At 41.3% G+C, this 25,657-nt stretch overlaps 1 protein-coding gene across 1 annotated transcript; it reads right to left on the reverse strand.

The window, feature by feature from the left end:
- Positions 1–417: 417 nt before the first annotated feature.
- Positions 418–25,646, reverse strand: KIN (Kin17 DNA and RNA binding protein). The gene is made up of 13 exons (XM_027560168.1): positions 25,463–25,646; positions 21,297–21,391; positions 19,508–19,551; positions 19,301–19,423; positions 18,235–18,416; positions 16,818–16,866; positions 15,831–15,888; positions 12,671–12,800; positions 10,747–10,797; positions 9,856–9,924; positions 6,546–6,645; positions 4,972–5,072; positions 418–2,470 (listed from the first exon to the last, which is right to left on the reverse strand). The coding sequence occupies exons 1-13, from the start codon at positions 25,574–25,576 to the stop codon at positions 2,408–2,410; spliced, it is 1,179 nt and encodes a 392-aa protein (XP_027415969.1). The 5' UTR covers positions 25,577–25,646; the 3' UTR covers positions 418–2,407.
- Between the last annotated feature and the right edge of the window lie 11 nt (positions 25,647–25,657).

The following is a 25,657-nucleotide window of genomic DNA, read 5'->3' on the forward strand; positions in this document are numbered from 1 at the left end:
CATCCTCTGTTGTCTCCTTCTCCTCCTGCCCCCAATCCCTCTCAGCATCAGAGTCTTTTCCAATGAGTCAACTCTTTGCATGAAGTGGCCAAAGTACTGGAGTTTCAGCCTTAGCATGATTCCTTCCAAAGAAATCCCAGGGCTGATCTCCTTTAGAATGGACTGGTTGGATCTCCTTAGGGACTGCAAATTAAAACAATGAAATACTACTACACACCTATTAGAATGGCCAAAATCAAGACAATACCAAATGCGGGTGAGGCTGTGGAGCAACAGAACTCTCTCATTCATTGCCTGTAGGACTGCAGACAGCAACAGAGACTTTGGAAGTCACTCTTACCATTCAATCCAGTAACCACGCTCCTTGGTAATTACCCAAATGAACTGAAAACTTGTGTTTACACAAAAATCTACACGTGGAAGTTTACAGCATCTTTATTCATAGTTGACAAAACTTGGAAGCAACCCAGATGTCCTTCAGGCTAAGTAAATGAATGGCTAAGTAAACTGTGGTGCATCCAGATAATGTGATATTATTCAGCACTAAAAAGAAATGAGCCGTCGTGTCGTGAGAAGATGCATAGAGGAAACTTAAACACATGTTACTTAGTAAAAGAAGCCAGTCTGCAAAGGCTCACACACTGTATGAGCCCAACCATGGCATTTTGGAGAGGTCAAAACCATGCAGAGGTCAAAAAGATCAGTGACTGACGGAGGGAGGGGAGGGAGGGAAACGAGGAGGTGGATTTTTAGACAATGAAACCATTTCGTACGATCCCATAATGGTGGATACATGTCGTCATAAACTTGTCCAAGCCGACAGAATGTTCAACACCAAGAGGGAACCCTAATGGAAACCATGGACTTTCAGTGACGATGACTGGTCAGTGGAGGTTCATCAATTCTGCTGCGAACCTGAAACTGCTCTAAAAAATAAAGTCTGTTTTTTAAAAAGAATAATAGCTTACAATGTTTTAAAAAGAAAAGTCAGGGAATTCCCTGGTGGTCCAGCGGTCAGGACTCTGTGCTTCCACTGCATGGGGGCTGGGGTTCGATTTCTGGTCAGGAAACTAAGATTTTGCAAGCTGTCTGGTGCAGCCAAAAAAAAAAAAGAAAGAAAAAAGGTCAATATAAGACTTGATTTTAGGTGTCTGCAGTTACTCTGCTTAATATAACCATATTGGCCTCTAAAACCTTATAGGGAAAACAATTCTATAGTATAGAATCATATTTTTATGCTTGATTTTTTAAAAATTAAACCTAACCTCAATAACGCTACTTTATTTTGTGATAATTTCAGGAAGATGTTGGAGAAAAGAATGTGAGAAGTAGGGATGAAACTTTTTTCTGTGAAGAAAACTACTGAGTTGATTCCAAAGTTACAGATTTGGGGGAGGCCTGTGGAAAGCATCATGTTTTATTTCTGCACCACAATCAGGGAGAGCCATTCCTTATGGAAATGGCTCTTCAAATGTTAGACACGGTATAACACGAGTGAGTTACTGTGCCCCAGGATCTGAAAATGCATGACCACAAAAAGTCTTGTGCATGCATGCTCACAGCAGCATTATTCATCATAGCCTCAAAGTGAAGCAATCCAAGTCCATCAACTCATGAATAGTTTTTGAAAAATGCGTTATATATCCATACAAAAGATTACCATTGAATGAAAATGAGGTAGTAACCTATGCTACAACATGGATAACCCTTGAAAACACTACGCTTTGTTTAAGAAGCTGGTCATAAAAGACCATATACCGTATGATTCCACTTCTATGAAATGTCCACAACAGGCAAATTCACAGAGATGGAAAGCAGATTAGTAGTTGCCAGTAGTCTGGAGTGACTATAGATCCAGGGTTACTTTTGGGGAGATGAAAATTCTCAAATTAGACAATGGTGATTTTCAAACAACTTTGTAAATATTCTAAAAACCACTAAAACGTCCACTTTAAATGGGTGAAATTTTATGGTGTGTGAATTACATCTCAATAAAGCTATTCTATTTATAGTTTGACTCTTAAAAATGTAATTATATTACATCCAACTTTACTACTTTACTGATGAAAATATAAATTTAGAGTATATGAAGGATTTGCTCTACAATAGTTCTACATTGTCCTATATACAACACTTTACAATAATATTCTTTTAATGTAGATTAAAAAATCAAGGAAGTATTACAAAGGCAACAAAAACAACAAGGACATAATTACATAATTTTGATACTTCACGAGACATAATTAGATTTTTCTATAAGTTAGACTAAACAACTACAGTAATATTTAAATAAATCCATTTGTTTTATACAAAAGAAACACCCTAACACAGTAGAGTCTTGTAATGTCTTGGTGAACACCAATTTGATGCTTTAAGATTTTAATGTGATGCTAACAAATTTTCAAACTCAGGCAAGTTTAGAAATGTCTTCGTATTGAATTCCTTCAACTCTGCGTCCTTTTAAAGGGCCCTACAAATTAAAATAATTGAAGAAGTGGTTAAAAACACACATGCACTTACAGGACAAGAAAAGGACATATGCTTCTGGATGCCAACGTCCCTTTTCACATCCCTAAGACACCATTAAGGTGGCTAACAGTTCTTTGTGACTCTGAATTTTAAAAAAGTACCCTATGGTGTCCTTGTCAGGAACTGGTCGTGTTTTCTTCATACTGGGTGGGATGCATTACCACTAGATGCTGTGCTGGAGACCTGCTGGCTGGTGAGTACCTCCTATACCCCACCCGCTCCCCCTGGTCAGGCGTGGTGTGAGACGGTGCTCCGGCCCACAGAACGGACGGGTAGTGTGGGGCTCGCCAGGCCACGCATCCTCCACACGCACCCTCCACACGCAGCCCACGGACAGGGGTGGCGCGGGGCTCGCGCAGGCCACGCACCCTCCACACACAGCCCGTCATGCTGCCCATGATAACGGTGACACGGTGCAGCAGCGCGAGGATCTGAAGCCCGTCTCAGATCCTTCCTTTGAAGACAGGTCAGGTCTCAATCTTGTGAGCAGAACTGTCAGTGGACCAACTCTAAATGAATCAGCAATTTTACTTAAATATCAGATTCCTGAAATGAATTACTTTATTGATGTCACCTACCTTAAATCCTTTATGAAAGAAAGAAGAACACTGGAAAATTATTGATTTCTGTGGCTTTCCTCCATTAATCATGACTAATTCCTCACTAATTACACTCTGGCAGATTAAGTTTATATTAGTTATGAGGGGGAAAAAACAGATACAAAACTATACATATTATACATAATTTTATAAAATACAAACATGGGGGAAAAACAGACTAAAATATTAATGGAGCTTACCATTTGCCTGGAGGTTTATGGGCAATTTTTTAAAGTATTTATAGTAAATTGTAATTTTCAGCTTTTATATAAGAGTATTGCTGCTGACTGAATGTTTGTGTCCTGCCCCAAACTGATTCAATACATTAAAATGTGATGGTGTTGGGAGGTGATGAGGTCACAAGGGCAGAGCCCTTGAGGATGGGATTAGTGCCCCTAAAAAGGGACTCCAGAGAGCTCCCCGCCCCTTCCAGCACATGAGAGAACACAGATCAGGACACAGACCCTCAGCAGACACCCAGCTCTGCCTGCGCCTTGGTGTTAGACTTCCGGCCTCCAGAATGTGAGCAGTCAATTTCTGTTGTTTCTAAAGTTGCCCTGTCTATGGTACTTTGCTATAGGAGGGTGAACAGATAAAGACAAGTATGTACGGTATTTCTTTTGTAATCAGAAGATAAACTGCTTCAGCAATGTCAGTTATTAAAGAAAACAGGCTTATACAGGAACTTCCCTGGTGGTCCAGTGATCAAGAAACCCTCTTCCAAGGCAGGGGCTGTGGGTTTGATCCCGTTGGGGAGCTAAGACCCCACATGAAGTGAAATTCATTCAGTCACGTCTGACTCTTTGAGACCCCGTGGACTAGTCCATGGAATTCTCCAGGCCAGAATACTGGAATGGCTAGCCATTCCCTTCTCCAGGGTATCTTCTCAACTCAGTGATCGAACTCAGGTCTCTGACACTGCAGGAGGATTCTTTACCTAAGCCACAAGAGAAGCCCAAGAATACTGGAGTGGGTAGTGTTGGTTGCTCAGTCATGTCTGACTCTTTGCAATCCCATGGACTGTAGCCCAACAGGCTCCTCTGTCCATGGGATTCTCCAGGCAAGAATACTGGAGTGGACTGCCACTCCCTTCTAAAGAGGATCTTCCCGACCTAGGGATCAAACCCAGGTCTCCTGCATTGCAGGCAGATTCTTTACTATTTGAGCTGGAGTGGGTAGCCTATCCCTTCTCTAGGGGATCTTCCCAACCCAGGAATTGAACTGGGGTCTCCTGCATTGCCACCAGGACTTCCCTCGTGGCTCAGACGGTAAAGTGTCTGCCTACAATGTGAGACCTGGGTTCACTCCCTGGGTCGGGAAGATCTTCTGCAGAAGGAAATGGCAACCCACCCCAATATTCTTGCCTGGAAAATCCTATGGACGAAGGAGCCTGGTAGGCTACTGTCCATGGGATCGCAGAGTCGGACACGACTGAGCGACTTCACTTTCACTCCTGCATTGCAAGTGGATTCTTTACCAACTGAGCTATCAGGGAAGCCCGGATCCCACATGACTTGAAGCCAAAAAACCAAAATATAAAACAGAAACAATAGTGCAACAAATTAAGTAAAGACTTTTAAAAATGTTCCACTTCAAAAAAACTCTTAAAAATAAGGGATATTTGGCAAAACTAATACAATTATGTAAAGTTTAAAAATAAAATAAAATTTAAAAAAAAAAAAAAATAAGGGGTGGGGCAGCAGGGATCGGGGAACCTTACAGATTTCCAAACAGGAGCGAATACAAACAGAACACCCAAATTCATAAAACACCAAATCAATGACAAAAACCATAGCACATTTTAAAAGCATTTTGAAATTTGTCTTTCTGTAAATATACTTACAGTTTCAATGACTATAGTAGCAGAAAAAGTCTTCTCATTGATGGATTCTAGGGTGCCTTCATTTCCTCTGTAGCCTCCATTTAAAACAAGGATTCTTTTTCCTGCAACAGAAAAAGAGTTAACACTTAATACAAAGAAAATGCCACTTTCTTACAGCCAAATATAACTGCTCTGCATCAACACAATGCAAGTTCTTAATCATTTATTATCTGTATGATTCTAAAGTACAGTTTGTAGATACTTTGATCACCACCACATTATAAGACTCCTCATTTTTTCCACTTATTTGTTAAGGGATGTTTTAATTTAAGACCAAAAAGCATAACATTCTTGGAGGGGATGCCCAGAGCCCGTAAGTAACCAGAAAAAAATTCAGCTTACTTTGTCTCTTTTTAAAATCACAAGATGGTTGTTAGTTTCATAAAAATGTAAACATATGCCTACTGAACCATTCTATCTCTAAGAATTTTCTCAGAAAAGAAATCTTATATCTATATAAAGATCTGTACATGAATATTCATATAGCAGTTTTATTTATAATGGCCAAGAACTTTAAACAACCCCAGTGTCCATCGGTGGGTGACTGCTTAGAGGCTGGCATGTCCACATAATGAAATACTCAGCAGTAAAAATGAATACAACACAGATGCACCAATATTATTCTGGATTCATCCAGAATAATGTGGATGAATCCAGAATAATGGATGAATGTGCTTAGTGAGAGAAGCCACACAAACACAGGACACACGATATGATTTTATTTATATAAAATTCTAGAAAAACAGGAGCTAATCTGTATGATGGAATGCAGACTAGTGGCTGCCTGGGGGAGAGCGGAGACAGAGCAGGGAGCAAAGGTTTGTAAAGGAAATGAGGAAACTCTGCGGGGGTGATGGACACATTCATCAACCTGATGGTAGCAATGGTTTTCATGGGAGTGGGTACGTGCTGTAACTTATCAATTTATATACCTTATACACGGATGCAGTTTATGTCAGTTACACCTCACTAAAGCTTTTGAAAAAAAAGTCCACAATTCCTAATCCATAAAATGAATTTTGTTTTAGGGAGAAAGAATAACAGGCTCTGATCTGATAAATGCAAGTTTGAGAGACTAACATTATCACTATGCCAGCAATGATAATACCATGAAGGGTTTTGGGTCAGAGGCAGACAACCTAACCACAGTGGCATTTACATTAGAAATGTGTAATATGCTTAAGGAACAGAAAATGCAAGATAATACTAACTTTTACTTTACTATCTCAAATGGCTAAACAAAGGCATTAATAATCATCCTAACATGATTGATTTTATCCAGATATGTCTATGATTTGCTTCTGGGGGAAAAAAAATAGATTCTAGGAAGGGAAAATTTATTCATGCCACAAAATAGCTTCCTCAGAGGACTGGTAAACATCCATATCACCAAGTCAAACAGGAGCTGGTTATAATAGGCAATTACATTTTTCTAAAGAGGAAACTCATATCTGGAATTATTGGGTAATGTCCAGTAGGAATGGAATCACTTATTTCCACGGTATATGTGTTAAAGGGTCTGCAGAGTGATTTACCTGGTGCTGGAATGACTGTCTCTAAATGAGTCTGGTCAAGTTTCAGCTTGTCTCCAGAGTCAATCATCTTTACGACAGCTGTGTATTTGTCAATTACTTCCTGTCATGTAAAACCAACACTTTAATAACAGAAGAGACATGCCAATATGAAGTCCAAGGACAGAAATAAATAAATGAAAACAAATGAAATTCTAATCAAAGAGTAAGAGCAACTTGTTTTAAGAGTAACTCCTTCTATTAATATCAATGGAGTTTATTTTCTAGAAGCCATATTTGATCAGGCTATGACCATGAACTCCTTATTGCCAAATTCAGACTTAAATTGAAGAAAGTAGGGAAAACCACTAGACCATTCAGGTATGACCTAAATCAAATCCCTTATGATTATACACTGGACGTGAGAAATAGATTTAAGGGCCTAGATCTGATAGATAGAGTGCCTGATGAACTATGGAATGAGGTTCGTGACATTGTACAGGAGACAGGGATCAAGACCATCCCCATGGAAAACAAATGCAAAAAAGCAAAATGGCTGTCTGGGGAGGCCTTACAAATAAATGTGAAAAGAAGAGAAGCGAAAAGCAAAGGAGAAAAGGAAAGATATAAACATCTGAATGCAGAGTTCCAAAAAATAGCAAGAAGAGATAAGAAAGCCTTCTTCAGTGATCAATGCAAAGAAGTAGAGGAAAACAACAGAATGGGAAAAACTAGGGATCTCTTCAAGAAAATCAGAGATACCAAAGGAACATTTCATACAAAGATGGGCTCAATAAAGGACAGAAATGGTATGGACCTAACAGAAGCAGACGATATTAAGAAGAGATGGCAAGACTACACAGAAGAACTGTACAAAAAAGAGCTTAATGACCAACATAATCATGATGGTGTGATCACTCACCTAGAGCCAGACATCCTGGAATGTGAAGTCAAGTGGGCCTTAGAAAGCATCACTAAGAACAAAGCTAGTGGAGGTGATAGAATTCCAGTGGAGCTATTCCAAATCCTGAAAGATGATGCTGTGAAAGTGCTGCACTCAATATGCCAGCAAATTTGGAAAACTCAGCAGTGGCCACAGGACTGGAAAAGGTCAGTTTTCATTCCAATCCCAAAGAAAGGCAATGCCAAAGAATGCTCAAATTACCACACAATTGCACTCATCTCACATGCTAGTAAAGTAATGCTCAAAATTCTCCAAGCCAGGCTTCAGCAATATGTGAACCATGAACTTCCTGATGTTCAAGCTGGTTTTAGAAAAGGCAGAGGAACCACAGATCAAATTGCCAACATCCGCTGGATCATCGAAAAAGCAAGAGAGTTCCAGAAAAACATCTATTTCTGCTTTATTGACTATGCCAAAGCCTTTGACTGTGTGGATCACAGTCAACTGTGGAAAATTCTGAAAGAGATGGGAATACCAGACCACCTGATCTGCCTCTTGAGAAATTTGTATGCAGGTCAGGAAGCAACAGTTAGAACTGGACATGCAACAACAGACTGGTTCCAAATAGGAAAAGGAGTACGTCAAGGCTGCATATTGTCACCCTGTTTATTTAACTTATATGCAGAGTACATCATGAGAAACGCTGGACTGGAAGAAGCACAAGCTAGAATCAAGATTGCCAGGAGAAATATCAATAACCTCAGATATGCAGATGACACCACCCTTATGGCAGAAAGTGAAGAGGAACTCAAAAGCCTGTTGATGAAAGTGAAAGTGGAGAGTGAAAAAGTTGGCTTAAAGCTCAACATTCAGAAAACGAAGATCATGGCATCCGGTCCCATCACTTCATGGGAAATAGATGGGGAAACAGTGGAAACAGTGTCAGACTTTCTTTTCTGGGCTCCAAAATCACTGTAGATGGTGATTGCAGAAATGAAATTAAAAGACGCTTACTCCTTGGAAGGAAAGTTATGACCAACCTAGATAGCATATTCAAAAGCAGAGACATTACTTTGCCAACAAAGGTCCGTCTAGTCAAGGCTATGGTTTTTCCTGTGGTCATGTATGGATGTGAGAGTTGGACTGTGAAGAAGGCTGAGCGCCGAAGAACTGATGCTTTTGAACTGTGGTGTTGGAGAAGACTCTTGAGAGTCCCTTGGACTGCAAGGAGATCCAACCAGTCCATTCTGAAGGAGATCAGCCCTGGGATTTCTTTGGAAGGAATGATGCTAAAGCTGAAACTCCAGTACTTTGGCCACCTCATGAGAAGAGTTGACTCATTGGAAAAGACTCTGATGCTGGGAGGATTGGGGGCAGGAGGAGAAGGGAACGACAGAGGATGAGATGGCTGGATGGCATCACTGACTCGGTGGACGTAAGTCTGAGTGAACTCCGGGAGTTGGTGATGGACAGGGAGGCCTGGTGTGCTGCGATTCATGGGGTCGCAGAGTCGGACACAACTGAGCGACTGATCTGATCTGATCTGATGGTCCTTAAAGAGTTCAATTCAAAGTTTAGTTGAGGTTTTCACTTGGAAGGAAAAGGCTGGCGATCTTAGAATAAGTCTTTAAGACATACAGCGAGAGGAACAATTCTGCCTTGTTTAAATACATTAGGAGGGTAATTTATGCAGGCACAAGGGCTGGCTGCTAGCATGAAACTATACTTAGGAAAAGCAGAAGAAAGAAAAAGACTAGAGAGCTGATTTTTAAATTTTAAAATCCTAGGGCACTCAAGATAAGCCTCTCAGGTTAAACACAAGGAAGTCTTCCTTAGAACTCCGGGGCATCATTTCATTGCCTGTCAACAACAATGGGAATGCATAAGGTGTACTTGCTGAAGTTTTTTAAGACATGGCCATGGACACCTATACTATTTGCTCCAGTAAGAAAGCAAACCACAGTTTATACTATGGCTGGAAACAGAATATTTCTCCAACCATTGTGCAGTCAGCCATCAAAATCCTTAGACACACTGCTTCTGCTGCTAGGACTTGGTTTTTGAGGAGTATCAAGATGGCTTTCGGAGACGGTGATGGCACCCCACTCCAGTACTCTTGCCTGGAAAATCCCATGGACGGAGGAGCCTCGTAGGCTGCAGTCCATGGGGTCGCTAAGAGTCGGACACAACTGAGCGACTTCACTTGCATTGTTCACTTTCATGCATTGGAGAAGAAAATGGCAACCCACTTCAGTGTTCTTGCCTGGAGAATCCCAGGGACGGCTGGAGCCTGGTGGGCTGCCATCTATGGGGTCGCACAGAGTCGGACACGACTGAAGAGACTTAGCAGCAGCAGCAGCAGCAAGATGGCTTTACTCAGCCCCCCACCAGCTCTGTTCCCAAATTCCATCCCTAGCTTCACAGTCCTACCTTTACAATCCCCTTCTTCTTATGATACTTCTCTCCAAGTTTTTTGGTTATAATTTTCACTATGATTTCCTAGGGAAAAAAAAAGATGGAAGGAACAATATCAATTACCTTTCCTCTTTTGATACTATATTTTAAACCATTTTCTCCAAAAAAATCATAGTAAAATGTTACCTGTTGTCTAAATAAGACCCTTTGGAGTTGGAAGCCTTCCCAGCACAATGGCAAGACATTTTCTTAGTAATCTTTCATTTCTTCTTTCTCTTTTTAACTCAACACAGTTGGTTACCAAGAGAAAAAATGCATATCTCATGGCTGATTTCCACAGTGAAGGTTCCCTGAAATCCAGCACTTCTACCTACCAATCTCAACTAGTCTAGGTCTTTCACAGATGGCCAAAACAGAAAATAATTCTAGACTTAAATTCAAGGGGTCCTTAGAAAAATTTGGCACTAAACTCAAGGCACATTACTGGTTCAAGAACAGGAAGCTACCTTCCAACAAAGGTACAATCAGGACTTTACAGAGCAGATGCACAGATGAGTCATTAAAGTTATAAATGTATCTCCAGAAATGACAGATATTTAAGAAATTTAGCCATTTATATCAAAGACCATTTAAATCATTCACTTAATAGCACGGGGCTCAGCGGTAAAGAATCTACCTGCAATTCAGGAGACACAAGAGAAGTAGGTTTGATCCCTGGGTCAGGAAGATACCTTGGAGGAGGGCATGGCAGCCCACTCCAGTATTCTTGCCTGGAGAATCCCATGGACAGAGGAGCCTGGCAGGTTACCATCCATGGGGTCTCAAAGAGTTGGACATACAACTGTATCAACTTAGCACACACATAAGAACACACTTAGATGTAAGAAGGCCCAGTGGGATACGTACAGGCTGCAGCCAGTAATCTGTCCGTGCAGTTCTTTTCTTCTCCTCTTCAATCTGAAGGACACATGAGACATTCCAACAATTGCCTCTTTAAAATATTCAGTTTATTTCTAATAACATTCTATGTAGCAAAAGAACTCCATAAAACACACTTCACAGAAGACTGATATAATGTGCAAGCTCTGATAAAATTTTCTGCAATTTATTTTTGATTGAAAAAAAGCAACTCTAAGAAAATAAGGAACAGGCAAATCAACTGACCAAGAAGATAAACAGCTTCTATCAAGTCAAACTGCAAGGCTGCCTGCCAATATCACACAGTCCCGCCCCTCCTTCCTTCCCCAGACTGTCATGAGACGGAAAACAGGTGATGTTTTCAGGGGTAAAAATGTAACTCTTATGGACCAATCTAGGACAGTGTACTTGGGTATACAGTTTGATGACAAAAAGGAGCTTCCCTGTTTGACAAGGATGATAAAGCTGTCAAATGAAGGAGAAGGAAAACACATCCAAGAGAGATGTAAACAAAAGGGTGACCAAAAGGAAACATGCTAACCACCAGCAGAACTGCATCTCACACCTTTTTCTTTCTCAACTGCTTAGTTAACCCTATCAAAGGGAATGAACAATGCCATTCTTTGGTTGACCTGAAATTTCATTTTAATTCTGCCGACTTCCCAATGTGAACAAAGAATACCCTATAAACTTGGCATGTTATATTCTAAGCAGGTAGATCCAGCTTTCTGTTTCACTTAATTATATTCAAAATGGGCTCTAAGACTTCTGTGGGGCTGCCCCTTCTCTAACGTCAGATGCCACCACTCCAGTGCTCACTGGGCTCCAGCCACGTGGATCTTCCTTTCGAAGACTGAAGTAGCGATCTTCCCCGCCTCAGCTAGGGAACAAACCATCTCCCCACTCCCTGCCTTCAGATCTCCTTAGGGCTTCACATTTTGTGAATACTCATCCACTGGTTCACTTTGTCTGGGATATCTCCTTTGCTAGAGCAAAAGCTCCGTGACACGCAGGGTCCATGTTTTTCTCCCTACTGCACACATGCAGGACCTTGCATGATGCCCAGCACATAACAGCAACTCTGCATGGCTTGAATGCTAGAATGAACACATCTCACGGTGTACACGCAATATGTTATACTTCAAGCTGTTCTGACTGCCCTGCGTTTTCTGTTTTTCCAATAATAGGGAAGACCAGTTTCCTCCTATCCCTTCGCAAATGAAGGAAAAAGGTTGAGGAGCCCGGAGAAAATGATGTTAAGAGGGAAAATAATCAGTCTCTTGAACCCATTTATTCTTTCTCTTCATAAATAACTTGAAGATTTCATAAATTTATTGATGAGGGAAGGTGGTGGGGTGAAAGGGAGAACTGTGTATTTAAGGATATATTAAGAACCTTCTGCAGAATGACTCCAGAATTTCAGGTAAATTTAAAGCAAAGGTATAGCTCTAAGTCAGATAATCACAGGTTTTCAATGATGTCACATAAATTTGGCTATCTGGTTTAATCAAATTAAAAATATGTCTAAATGTTCTCTTCCTAGCTAGGAGGTGTTAAGTGGAAGTTAAGAGGCCACAGAAGAGATCCCTGGAGGATGCCAATTTTCTGAGCCACCAAAGGTGAGCAGAGCTTTTATTTCTGGCGTCAATCACCACAATGGTCCTTCTAAACGAAATCTACTGACCACAATTTCAGGAAGAGTTCTGCAGACAGCAGTTGAGGCACCTACCTAGGGAGGTTCTGGCTCCACCCAGATGGAACTGCATCTGGGCTCTTCGCCCCTAATCTGGCCTGAGCACATTTTCCTCCCTTTGTATTAATCTCTTAATTGGTGAAACTGTTTAACTCTCCTTGGTTGGAATCACATCGTTCACCAAATAGCTAGAGTGGACAAGCAGTTCATAAAGTTCACCTCCATGATTTCATCGAGGGCAGACTTCTTCTTCTTCTTCTCCTTTGACGGAGCCGAGCTCTGGGAGGACTCCTTCCGCTTCACTGATGCCACGGTCCCAATCGTTTTCAGGGCACTTGGTCCCAAAGAACTTGAGGGGAAGAGGAATGCGCTGTTAACAAAAACTGCAAACGTGCAGGCTTTATAATGGGTGAAAGGAACAACACAGAAGGAGCCTGTTAAACACGGTTAACTACAGATTAGTCAAACAATGATGGGCGTGTCCCTCACGCATAGGACTGGGAGCACGGAGCCCTTCCTGTCCCTGCCCCAAGTCAGCGCCACTCTACCTGTGTGACCGTCAGGGACGACAGCATCAGCCTCAGGGCTGGGGCCACGAGGGTTTCTTTCTACTTCTGCTAGGACCCTCAGCAATTCTCCCTACGTCCCAGTTCCCCAGCTATGAACGGGGATTGTAATGTGGCCCAACTTCAGTTGGACTGCAAGGATCAACCAGGTGAGAGGTTTGTAAGACAGCCAGCGGAAGTCCAGCACAGTGCTGCTGGTTCCACTTCTTTAAAACAAAGATTTCAACATTCAGTGTGAACTTTTTTATTACTCCTGATTGCCTGAGGTCTTCACAGCGCACATTCTCAACTTTTGAGTGCTACTATACAACCGTCACCACTGGCCCCAGAATACCATCCCTGATTTACTAGGTATACTTATCATTCTGAACAATTTGCTATTGATTGAGCCATGCCTGTCCAAGCCTCTGTAATTCTGCACATGCCTCTCTGTACCTAAAATAGTCTCTCCATTTATTTCCATTTGTCGAAATTCTTTAAGATCCATTCTTCATGAGACTTCATGGATTGTGTCCTTTTTCGAACTGCCAGAGCACTTTGGGGCAGGCACCTGGCTCCACCTCATATAAAACTCTTTGTATATATGATTCCTCTCTCATAGGAGGGGAGAGACTACATATATCCATATATATATATATATATTTTTTTTTTTTCTCCCTGTGAAGTAGCAGTAACTATCTTGTGACTCAAATACATGCTCCATTAATATTTGCTGACTCACTGAACCCTCCCAGTCTAATTATTTTGTCGTATTTACAAAATATGAAACTGAGTTGTACTAAAGCTGTTACTTTTTCTTAAAACTAAGCTGAATAATAAACAAACCAGTTAAAAAATGGGCAATAAGTGATTCTCCAAAGATTATAAATGGCCAAAAAGCACATGAAAAGATCCTTACCATCACAAATCATTAGGGAAATGCAAATCAAAACCAAAATGAAACACCCTCAGTAGGCTGCTACTATTAAAAAAAAACACAGAAAATAACAAATGTTCACAAGGATGTGGAGAAACTGGAGCCCCCTGTGCAAATGCTGGTGGGAATGTAAAATGGTACAGCTGTTGTGGAAAACCTTTTAAAAATTAAACACAGAATGACCGCATAATCCAGCAAATCCACATCTGGATAAACACCAAAAGGAACTGAAAGCAGGAATGTGAACAGATATTTGTACACTGATGTTCAGAAGAGCATTAACCACAAGCACCAAAAGGCGAAAACAACTCAAACGCTCACGATGGATGACTGGATAAACAAAGCGTGGTCTACATGTACAAGGGGACATTTCCATCGAGACTAAAGAAGAAAGAAATGCTGATCCAAGCCAAGACATGGATATACCTTGAAGATGTTGTGCTAAGTGAAAGAAGCCAGACACAAACGGACAAATACTGTATGATTCTGCTCAGATTCATAAAGACAGATGAGCAGAACAGAGGTAACCAGGGACTGAGGGGAGGGGCAGTGGGGAGTTATTTTTTAGAGTGCAGAGTTTCAGTTTGGGGTGATGAAAGTCATGTAGATGGGTGGTGGTGATGGTTGTACCACAGTGTGAATCTACTTAATGCCGCTGAATTTATACCATTGTGATTAACCAAAAAAAACAAAACAAAACAACAATCAACAACAAAAAACCCTCTACCCAACAAAAAATTGAGTTAGGTTAAATAAGCATTGGGCTTCCCTGGTGATTCAGCTGGGAAAGAATCTGCCTGCAATGAGGGAAACCTGGGTTTGATCCCTGGGTTGGGAAGATCCCCTGGAGAAGCAAACGGCAATATTCTTGTCTGGAGAATCTCCATGGACAGAGGAGCCTGGGGGCTACATCGATGGGGTCGCAAAGAGTCAGACACGACTGAGTGACTAAGCACAGCACAGAAATAAGCATCATGTAGAATATGAAGAAAAATAGCAAATATGATCCAGCTCAAAAGATAAATTCCACCAGATACCGGTGTCCTCCTGAACACCTATCCATGTTTAAACCTCCATGACTAAAACTGAGTGCACCCCACATGACAAGCAGCACGTGCATATCTGACGGAAGAACACATGAGGCCCTCGAGAAAAGAGAACACGAAGGGTAGACACAAACACCCAACCACAGGCCATCCCAGGGCTTGACACACTGCAGCCTGAGGGCCAGACCCAGCCTGCTTTCATAAACGAGATCGAACTGGAACACAGCCGGGCTCATTCACTTACGTATTGTCTGTGGCTGCTTCCTCAGTCCGATAGCACAGTTACGTGAAGTGGTGACAGACACACGGCCAACAAAGTCTAAAATACTCACTATGTGGCCCTTTACAGAAAAGGCTGGTCAGCTCCAGCTCAGTACCACACCCTTTAGAAGGGTAGGCAATTGCTACTGAGTGTCTACTAACGCATTTATACTTAACCAGGTGCTAAGGAGACAGCTGGAGAAGTTAAGTCTCTATTCTCAGAAAATCATAACAGAGCAGGTAAAACAAAAAGTGTATACCCCAGCTAACACAGTGGGCTATGATAGAAAAATAAATACTGCCATAGCATACAAAGAACCACTGAGTGGAGGAGTCAGGGAGTAGTACATGTTTACCATGTGAAGCATTTTAATAAAACATGAGCTTTCCTCAAAAAACAGAATCAGTTCATCACAGACAAATAAGAAAAAAACAATTTCTAAGAAAAAAATCAATCAACCATTAAACAAAACAAAGAGAGATGAAAATGACAACTAGAAAAAATAACTCACAATCCTGCACCTTTTAAGATAGTCATCAACATTCCACCCAAACTCTCAAGTTCTAAGATACCTGTCCACATGGCTCACCTTGATTTGGAAGATGCTGCTCCTGAACTACAGGCTCCTTTATTCAGATTAAATGTAACTGGAAGAAAAGAACTGGTATTCGATATATATTTGGGGAAAATTCTAGCAAAACATCAGGTAAATACCACAAAGAAGCCACACAGAAATTCATGGACATTTTGAATAAATGAGAGCTGGAATGCTCCTACCCAGAGATCATAAACTCCCGTAAAATATACTGAAGTGGTGCTTACAGAGCAGGGAGAGATCTTCACTGGACAGAGCATGTGGCCTTGACCCCTTCCCTGCTCCGCCTCCCCTCTCCCTTTGGTAACAGGAATCCCATCTTGTTTCGGTGTCTGAAGGCCTCACACATGGCTTGGAGGATGCTATGGTCTGAACGGGTGTGTCCCCTCCCAAATCTAAACGTTGAAAACCTAACACCCAAGGGGATGGGACTAAGAGGTGGGACCTGTGGGAGGGGATAAGTATGGTTCTTTGGTCTAAACCAATCAAAATCATTCCATTTCCTTTCCCAGTGACTGTTTTTGAGGGGGGACACAAGATACAGTCTGACCAATGACATTCAAAAGGAAACCTGCTGCTAGGAAGAAGGTCTTCTAGGAAAAGCTTACTTGCTCATAGGGGACTCCAGAAGAGAAACAGGCTCTCTGTTTTCCTCTGGACAGGCTGGGTCTGCATATGATGGCTGGAGTGCTGGCAGCCACCTTGTGTCCAGCTGCTGACAGTGCGACATCCAGAACCACCCTATCTCTGGGAGTCGGAGTCTTGGTATGGTAAAGTATTTCCTTACCGTTTAGGCTAATTTTACTCAGTCTGGTTATTCATTGCTGAAGGCATTCCATCTAATTCATTGTTATCATCTTTTCATTTTACTAATGAGAATAAAGCAGTCCAGGTAGATAATATGTCCTATTCCCAAACATGTTGCTAGTTTTTGGCAGGGCCAATATAAAAGCATCCATTTTCAAACAGGAAGAAAAGTACCTTTTTCTTCATCATTTTCTCTGCTTAATTCCGTAAAAACAGGGACTTCCTTAAAAAAAAAAAGAGTTCGAAGGTTTGGTTCACAGTGCATTTACTAACAATAAATATTCAAGAGCTCTAAATTATAACTCACTATCTAAAACAGTTAAGGTATCATATAAGAGATTACATGTATTGTAAACATCTTCCAATAAAGACATCCTATGGGGGGTGTGGGAGGAGCTGGAAACAAGCCACATGCTTCTCAATAGGAAAACGGATAAACACTGTTATAGTCATAAAATGAAATGTTATACATCAATCAAAAAGAAGAGCAGCACTAATGGGAAAGGACATGGTGAATGACACGCACAGAACGTTATGTTGAGCTAAGGAAGCCAGACACAAAGAGAACATACCACCAATAAAAATAAATGAATGCATGAATACATAAATAAAAAAGACAGCATACTAGATGATTCAATTCTTACAGAGTTCAAAGACAGGTTAAACTAACCCACAATTAATAATAGTGTGTTGGAACAGTGCTTCCTTCTCTGGGGACAAGGGGTCCTGGTTAGGAATGGGCATGAGGGAACCTTCTAGGATACTAGAAATGTTTAATATGTTCATGTGGGTGGTAGCCACATGGACTATCTACTTATCTATAGTTCGATCAACCCATCCATTCATCTCAAGACACATACATACGTAAAAGTTGATGGAAGTGTAACCGTAAGATTCATGCATGCCATACACTTTATGCATGCTGCATCACAATAAGAAGCTTTTAACAATACTCAATGGCTAGTAGTTCCACATACACACAAGGCTGTATTTTCCTGCTCTCACACACATCTAGTATACAAGCTCCTTGAAGCCAGGGATTTTCCTCTTCTCTCCACTACTGGATCCCCAGTGCCTATAAGAACGCCTGGCACACAGAGGTGACCAATAACTATCTGCTGAAATAAGTGCTTTGATCTAGTTATTCTAATGGCTGAAACAATTTTATCACGCCTTCCCTCCCCGTTCACCTGGGTTTGGCCCAGGAACTCCTCAAGACTTCTCAGCCTGGGGGGCTGTATCTGCCTTTAAATAATATTGCGTCACCCCAGGCTGGGGCAGGCGCCGGCCCTCTGTGTCCCCACACACTGTGGTCTTCCCCAGCACTGCATTAGCTACAATTAGTTGAACTGACTTGTTCACGTCTTCACCTTTAGGTACTGACTCTATTTTAGGGATGAGGAAACAGGTTTAGAAGATTACACAGTTACATAAGCATGTGAAGTCAGGAAGTGACCCAGCTTTGTCTCCACTCCACAACCTGGGCTTTTATACCAGGCCACGCGCTTTCTCCTACAAAATGTGGTTCAAGGCAAATAAGTGATTGTGCTTCTTCAGACCTTTGTCTGCTGCATCTCTGGATGATGCCCACCTGCTCTTTTCCTTCCAGACCTCTTCTCACTTGTTCTTGAATAAACTTGGCAGTTTTTTCTTCATCATCAAGGTCCTGCTTCTTCTTTTTCTCTAGTTCCAGCTGCCGGCGGATTGTTTCAGGGTCCCTATCTATATACTGAATATACCAGCCTTTTGGTGTCTCATCCACTTTGCACAAACCTTTAAAAAAGTAACCAATACTATTAGTTTTGTACACAATCAAAGCTGAAAGCAAATATAAATGTGATCTGTCTACAGTAATTACTCATTCATTCAAGTATACTCATTCAAACATGTTCAAATACACAAATTCATACAGTATGTGAATTTTCCATATTTAAAGTTACTGACATTTAGATTTTAATTGGAATACGTTCTAGAATTTTTAAATAGAAAAAAATATTATTTTGGTTTTTGACTAGGTTGCGCCAACACATTGAAAGAAGGGAAACAAAAAATGGATTATCCTGCTTAGTAATTATTCAACTGTCTCTAAGCATTTAACATCCACTGAGTACATGATATTCCTGCTGACTTCACTAGCAGAAAACTTACCCCCAAAATGGAATAAAGAAACACACTGAATAAGTAATACAATAATAAAAGAAATTTCTTCATCTTTTCTTTTCCTGAACTTTTTATCCTATTAGAAATGGGAAAAGAGGCAGCAAATTTAAAAATTGCCTTAACAAGAGTTTGTGAAAGTGAAATGAATGTGGGGGAAAAAAACTGGAAGAAGACAGGTACCTCTTGGTTGATATTCAACCTAACGATTGGATGCTTCAGTGATAAACCTTGGCATCATCAAGAGAATGGCTCCAGACGCCCTTACACGCCCGCAGTGTGCAAAAGCAACCCTGCAGGAGGCACTCCTCTCCACCAGTTTCTAACTGACCTACTCAACCTCTTTCCCGTAAATTTACACAGAAAGTGGACAGAGGAGTCTGGCAGGCTTCCATCCACGGGGTCACAGAGTTGGACACAACTGAGCAGAATACAGGACCATCTTCTCCCTGCCCACGTGCAGCCATGGAACAGCCGTTCACATCATGTCTTGTTCTCACCTTCTCTGCCCAGCCACTTGGTAAAATCTGTCAGTGTCTCCCACTGTGTGGCGTTCATGTGGATGTGCTCCCGGTGGCTGATGTACTCGTTGTAAACAATGTTGTTGTGAACCCTCTTGGTGCCTGAGAACAAAATACAACATGGCAGACCCTGAGCAGATTATTAGATTACAAAGTCACTGAGTGCACAAGACTTAAGGTGCTTACCAAAGCGTCTCCTGAGAAGTTCTAGGAAGTCATTTCGGAATTCCCTAATAATGCAAGAAGGGAAAGCATTAAGGTAATTTCTACAAATATACAGCACCATCTTCCTGAAATTTAAGCCATCATACAGTTTGCATGAGCAAATGATATGTGAAATATCTACGTGAACATCTGTTGTGAACCTTTAAACATTGAACGAGGGAAGAATCCTGAAAGATTATAGCTTTCAACAATTAAAGTTAACAGTTGGTTTGGAGGTGAAACTTTGTCTTGGTGAAGCAGGCACAAGGTGACCATGGATCTCTGGAGAGGGTGCTTCATGAAGTTTCACGCTTCATGAACTCTCAGTAAATGTGGTGTAATAACCCCATTCTATCAATAACAAAACTGCCTTTTCCATGTGAAGTTGGCACTTAATGTGTCCCTCTGAGCTACGCACAATGTTAAGTGCCAGACAAACATAGGTGAGTAAGATACAAACCCTCACCGAGGTCACAACCTAGCAGAACCATCATAGCCATAACAGAAACTAAACTGTTGCTTGGCTAAGCTAACCTGAAAAAGAGATGTAATAAGATACCATGTGAACCTTGAGGGAGATACCAAGAGGCAGAGGCAATCTTTAATCTGGGTGGTGAAGTACAAATACAATTTTTACAGATGAAAAGGAAAAGAAGGCTGCTCCCAACCCCAACCAGCACAGAAACATGAAAGCATCACTTGGAATTTGAGAAATGACAGACAGGTAGACAACAGTTACTTCAAATTAAATATTCAGTACCTATTCTTCTCAAAAATAAACAAATGAGCCTTTGATATCAAGGAAAACAATTGACAATATTTGTTGCCAATATAAAATCTCAGCTTCCAAGTGAAAACAGAAATTTGGTAAACTAGTATCCACCACCATGATTTGACTCGCTTCCTAATACTTAAAGGTGTTTCTAAAGCACTGACCGGCATTAATGAGTAAGATGTTATGACAATGCATAGTAAAATGTATCACCGTTCAGAATTTCAGAATACCTCTCTACTGAAATAATAATAATATTAATAATTAACGGCTAATATTAATCAAGTACTGGGTACTCTTCTAAACGCTTAAAAATATTAACTCATTTAATCTTCACCTATGTGAGAGTTGGATCATAAAGAAAGCTGAGCACCGAAAAATTAATGCTTTTGAAAAAGACCCTGATGCTGGAAAGGTTGAAGGCAGGAGAAGGGGACGACAGAGGATGAGATGGTTGGATGGCATCACCAACTCGATGGATGTGAGTTTGAGCAGGCTCTGGGAGTCGGTGAAGGACAGGGAAGCCGCAAAGAGTTGGACACGACTAAGCAACTGACCTGAACTGAATCTTCACATAAACCCTATGAAGGAAAGACAATACTTGAGAAGATACAATATCTATAGATAAACTCTGGAAGCTCAGCCAAAGTCACTCAGCTCCTAAGTGGAGAGCCCAGGTTTGAAGGACTTAAAAGTCAGGCAGTCTGATTCCAGAGCTGTGCTCTCAGCCACAGCTATTTTAGAATGAAAGTCAGTTTTTCATTATGTTTGATGTGGAAGGAAGGAAAGACTGAATCATGAGAAATACTTTTTTTTTTTTAACAATTCCACACAATGATAAGTTGTCAAAAGAAGACAAAAATGGAGCACAAAGTTAATGCCGCTATCACATTAATTTGTAAGGAATAAACAGAGCCTCTAATATATAAAATATTAAGCATCTCTTAAATGTCCAACTGAATAAAGCTTATGAGATAAAGATGGTGTTGAGTTACTTACTCTGAAAAATAATCCATAAACTGCTGAGGATTTTCTGAAGCCAGCAACAGCTGTCTCTGATGAGATTCAGACATACAATGACACTTAAAGCCATTCTATAAAAATGCAAAGGCAGTAGTTAAATTCTGATTTAGGTCATTAAAAGTATTTAATTAATAATAAATAATAATAATTTAATAAATAGAAAATAACAATTTAATAAGTAACATTAATACACTTATTAATAAATCAATAAGCAATTAAACCATAGATAACTGCTCTTTGATGATAAATTATAAAAATAATCAAGTCACTGGCTGTAGCACCCTATTGTTTGTTTTTTTTTAACTTCATAAAACTGAGTTTTGCAACCTTGCTAATCAAAGAAGAATCCCAGAAGGTTAAAGAGACAGAAAAATGGCACTTTAGAAAACAGACATTAGCAAAAAACATTACATGGCACAGTAACGAAGAGTGATTTCATGTTTTGACTCTAACAAATTGCTATTGGGCACCTGCTTCATACAAAGTGTTAAGCAAGCATTTCGAGGAATATAATGAAGTAAAATGGGTCATTAGTGAATTTCCATTAGGGAAACTATTATATTTTCACTCACTTTCCTATACTTTACTCCTATACTTTAGCTCATTACCCAAAAGACACTACTTCATATTATACATAATCTTTATCATACTAAATCTGTATAGTCTTCAGATGATTTAAAAAAAAAATGCAAGTTTTGGCTTTGTATCTACGCTGCTTAGCATCTGAACCTAACTTGTCACTAGTAAGAGACATGAGAAAGTGCCTCTCCTGCGTCTCCCCATCCCGGGAATGGCGCCGTCCGGACCCTGCACCCAGTCCAGGACGCAGGATGCTGCACCCCAGAGGCCTCCATCTCCATAGCACTCTGTCTGCTCAGCCCTCCTAATGACTCACCCGGACCCTCTGCTCAACCCCCTTCCCACTGTCCTGAGTCCAATCTCAATCTTGCTTAGAGTAGCTTCTCATCTTTAGTCATCCACAGACGCCTACACAATTTTTGCCAGGACCCAGTTTACAGAAACTACAAGGGTTAGAGAAAGAGGACAAAAGACAACCACAAGCAAACATAATGGTTAAAAGGGAGTCCTCCAGGATCACTGCCGGCCTGGTCTCTTCAAGTCAGTGTCAATAAAAACAAATGGGGGAAGGAAAGGTGCTCCATCTCAAACTGAAAACTGAGAGAGAATTAAAAGTCCTAATATACCACACCACTGAGACTTTTAGGGCAGTGAAACTATTCTGTATGACACTATAATGGTGGATATTAGTCACTATACATTTGTCCAAACCCACAGAACGCTCAACACCAAGAGTGAACTCTAATGCAAACTAGGCACTTTGGTGCTAATGATGCACGAATCGCCTCACTGACTGTCACAAAAGTACTATTCTGCTGCACCATGCTGACGGTCTGGAAGGCTGTACATATTGAGGGCAGGGTGGGTAAGAGAGATCTTTGTACCTTTCAAAAAATGGACTTCATTTTTGCTATGAACCTGAAACTACTCTAAAAATAAGTCTGTTTTTTTTAAAAAAGTTCTAATAACTAAATCCAATGTATTGCTTTTGACTGGATCTTGGTTTAAAAAATAACTGGGGTTTTTTGTTTGTTTGTTTTTATTTTTATTTTATTGAGGTATAGTTGATTCACAATGTGTTAATTGCCACTGTGTAGCAAAGTGATTCAGTTATACATACACTTACATTCTTTTCCATTATGGTTTATCACAGGACACTGAATACAGTTCCTTATGCCAAAAAAAGTTTTATACAGCATTCATGGGAATAATTGAGAAAATGTGACTATGCAGTATATACAAGGTGATATGAAGAAATTATTTGACTGCACTGGGTCTTAGAGTTGCAGCATATGGGATATATTTTTCCATGTGGCTCATGGACTCTCTAATCACAGGCATGTGGACTCCATGGTTTGGGGGCTCAGTGATTGTGGTGCATGGGTTTAGCTGCTCCGTGGCACATGGGATGTTAGTCCCCCAACCAGGGATTGAACCTGTGTCCCCTGCATTGAAAGGAGGATTCCCTACCACTGGGCTACCAAAGAAGTCTCCAAGAAATTTTCATTAATTTGTTTATGTGTCATGACATATACTGTGACTATGTAGAAAAATATCCTAATATTTTAAAGAAGCATATTTAAACATTTCTGGAGTTTAAATGGATGAAGCACAAACTGGAATCAAGACTGTCGGGAGAAATATCAATAACCTCAGATATGCAGATGACACCACCCTTATGTAGATGACATCACCCTTCGCACAAAGTGAAGAACTAAAGAGCCCCTTGATGAAAGTGAAAGAGTGAAAAAGCTGACTTAAAAACTCAACATTCAAAAAACGAAGATCATGGCATCTGGTCCCTTCACTTCATGGGAAATAGATGGGTAAACAGTGGCAACAGTGGCTGACTTTATTTTTGGGGGCTCCAAAATCACTGCAGATGGTGACTGCAGCCATGAAATTAAAAGATGCTTTCTCCTTGGAACAAAAGTTATGACCAACCTAGACAGCATATTAAAAAGCAGAGACATTACTTTGCCAACAAAGGTCTGTCTAGTCAAAGCTATGGTTTTTCCAGTGGTCGTGTATGGATGTGAGAGTTGGACTATAAAGAAAGCCGAGCGCCGAAGAATTGATGCTTTTGAACTGCGGAGTTGGAGAAGACTCTTGAGAGTCCTTTGGACTGTAAGGAGATCCAACCAGTCCATCGTAAAGGAAATCAGTCCTGAATATTCATTGGAAGAACTGATGCTGAAGCTGAAACTCCAATACTTTGGCCACCGGTGCGAAGATCTAACTCATTGGAAAAGACCCTGAAGCTGGAAAAGACTGAAGGCAGGAGAAGGGGATGACAGAGGATGAGATGGTTGGATGGCATCACAGACTCAATGGACAGAGTTTGAGTAAACCCTGGGACTTGGCGATGGACAGGGAGGCCTGGTGTGCTGCAGTTCATGGGGCCGCAAAGAGTTGGACATGACTAAGTGACTGAATTGAACTGATTTAAACATTTAGAAGTGAAATATCCTGATGTTTGTAATTTACCTTAAAATATTTCAGGGAAAAGGACACAGCAAAATACTTCAAATGTTAAATCTGGGTAAAGGGTATACGGATTTCCCTGTACTAGTTTTCTGTGTGAGAATTTTACTGTGAGTAGTAGTAAAGAGAACCAAAGAGAAATGAAAGAGAAAAACTGTTATCAGTGTCATTCAACATTGAGTTCCATCTAAAGTATCTCATCCCTCACTTGCAGAAACACTGGATTACATTATTCCAAGTGTCCACTGTTCTTCCTTTCCTACCCAATTCAACATCCAGAGAAAAATAGGATCGCCTCACTAGCCTGCGGTCAATTTTTCCAGGTGCTTTTATCATCCACCTAAATAATGGGAAAAAAGTGCTCCACAGCACAGTCTACAAAGCTTCTCAATATCTGCCCCTCAGCCACTTTGCACATAATTTACTCATTTAAAACTCAGTCTCATGAGAACGGACAATTACTAGTCTCACTTTTCAGATAACTAAACAGGTGGAGAGACAGCAAGTAACTTGTAAGGGAACACAGCTCCGCCTCCTGGTTCTGACTCGAGAGTCCACATGTCACCCGAAGAAAACATCCCAGACCTGGCACGTCGCAGGCGCTCGACAAAGGCTTGTTAGGTGACTAGCTTGCAAGGGCTTAGTTCTGGTCTGTACCCTGATTATGTCTAAGAGCCTAGCCAAGTCTGAGACGGTGTTGTTATTCCAGGGCGTCCAGCGCCGCACGGCTCATCCCGAGTTTCGTGACAGCCTGACTAACGTCGCTTCTCAAGGGGGATGCAAAACCTTTTCATTCTTTATTCCTTTTGGGGTTATAACCTTTTCATTCTTTATTCCTTTGGGGGTGATCAGACTGAGGAGAAGGAGGTGTCCAAAGCCGGCTTCTCCGCCAGGACGGGGGGTTGAAGGAAGTACAGCCCTACTGAGTGGAGTCCCGGGCTCGCCCTGCGCAGCCCCCACGCCTGGGGGCGGGAGACCCAGGCGGTCGCCGCGGCGTCTGGCACCTCAGCCTGCATACCCAGCGGGGTACCGCCGGAGAGGCGCGGGGGTGCGCGCGGGGCCACCCCGCGCCCGCTTACCTCGTCCCGGCACTGCTTCTGGCACATCTGGCAATACCAGCGCAGCTTCTGAAGCCCCTTGGACTTGATCCTGTTGGCGATAGCCTTCGGGGTGAGGAAATCTGACTTCCCCATCGCGACCACCACAACACCCTTCCGGGGCCAGCGCCTAGACGACCGGAAGCGGAACAGGGCAAGCGGGAGTGGGCAGGACAA

This window comes from Bos indicus x Bos taurus, chromosome 13 (genome assembly GCF_003369695.1).
Source record: "Bos indicus x Bos taurus breed Angus x Brahman F1 hybrid chromosome 13, Bos_hybrid_MaternalHap_v2.0, whole genome shotgun sequence".
NCBI classification, from domain to species: domain Eukaryota; kingdom Metazoa; phylum Chordata; class Mammalia; order Artiodactyla; family Bovidae; genus Bos; species Bos indicus x Bos taurus.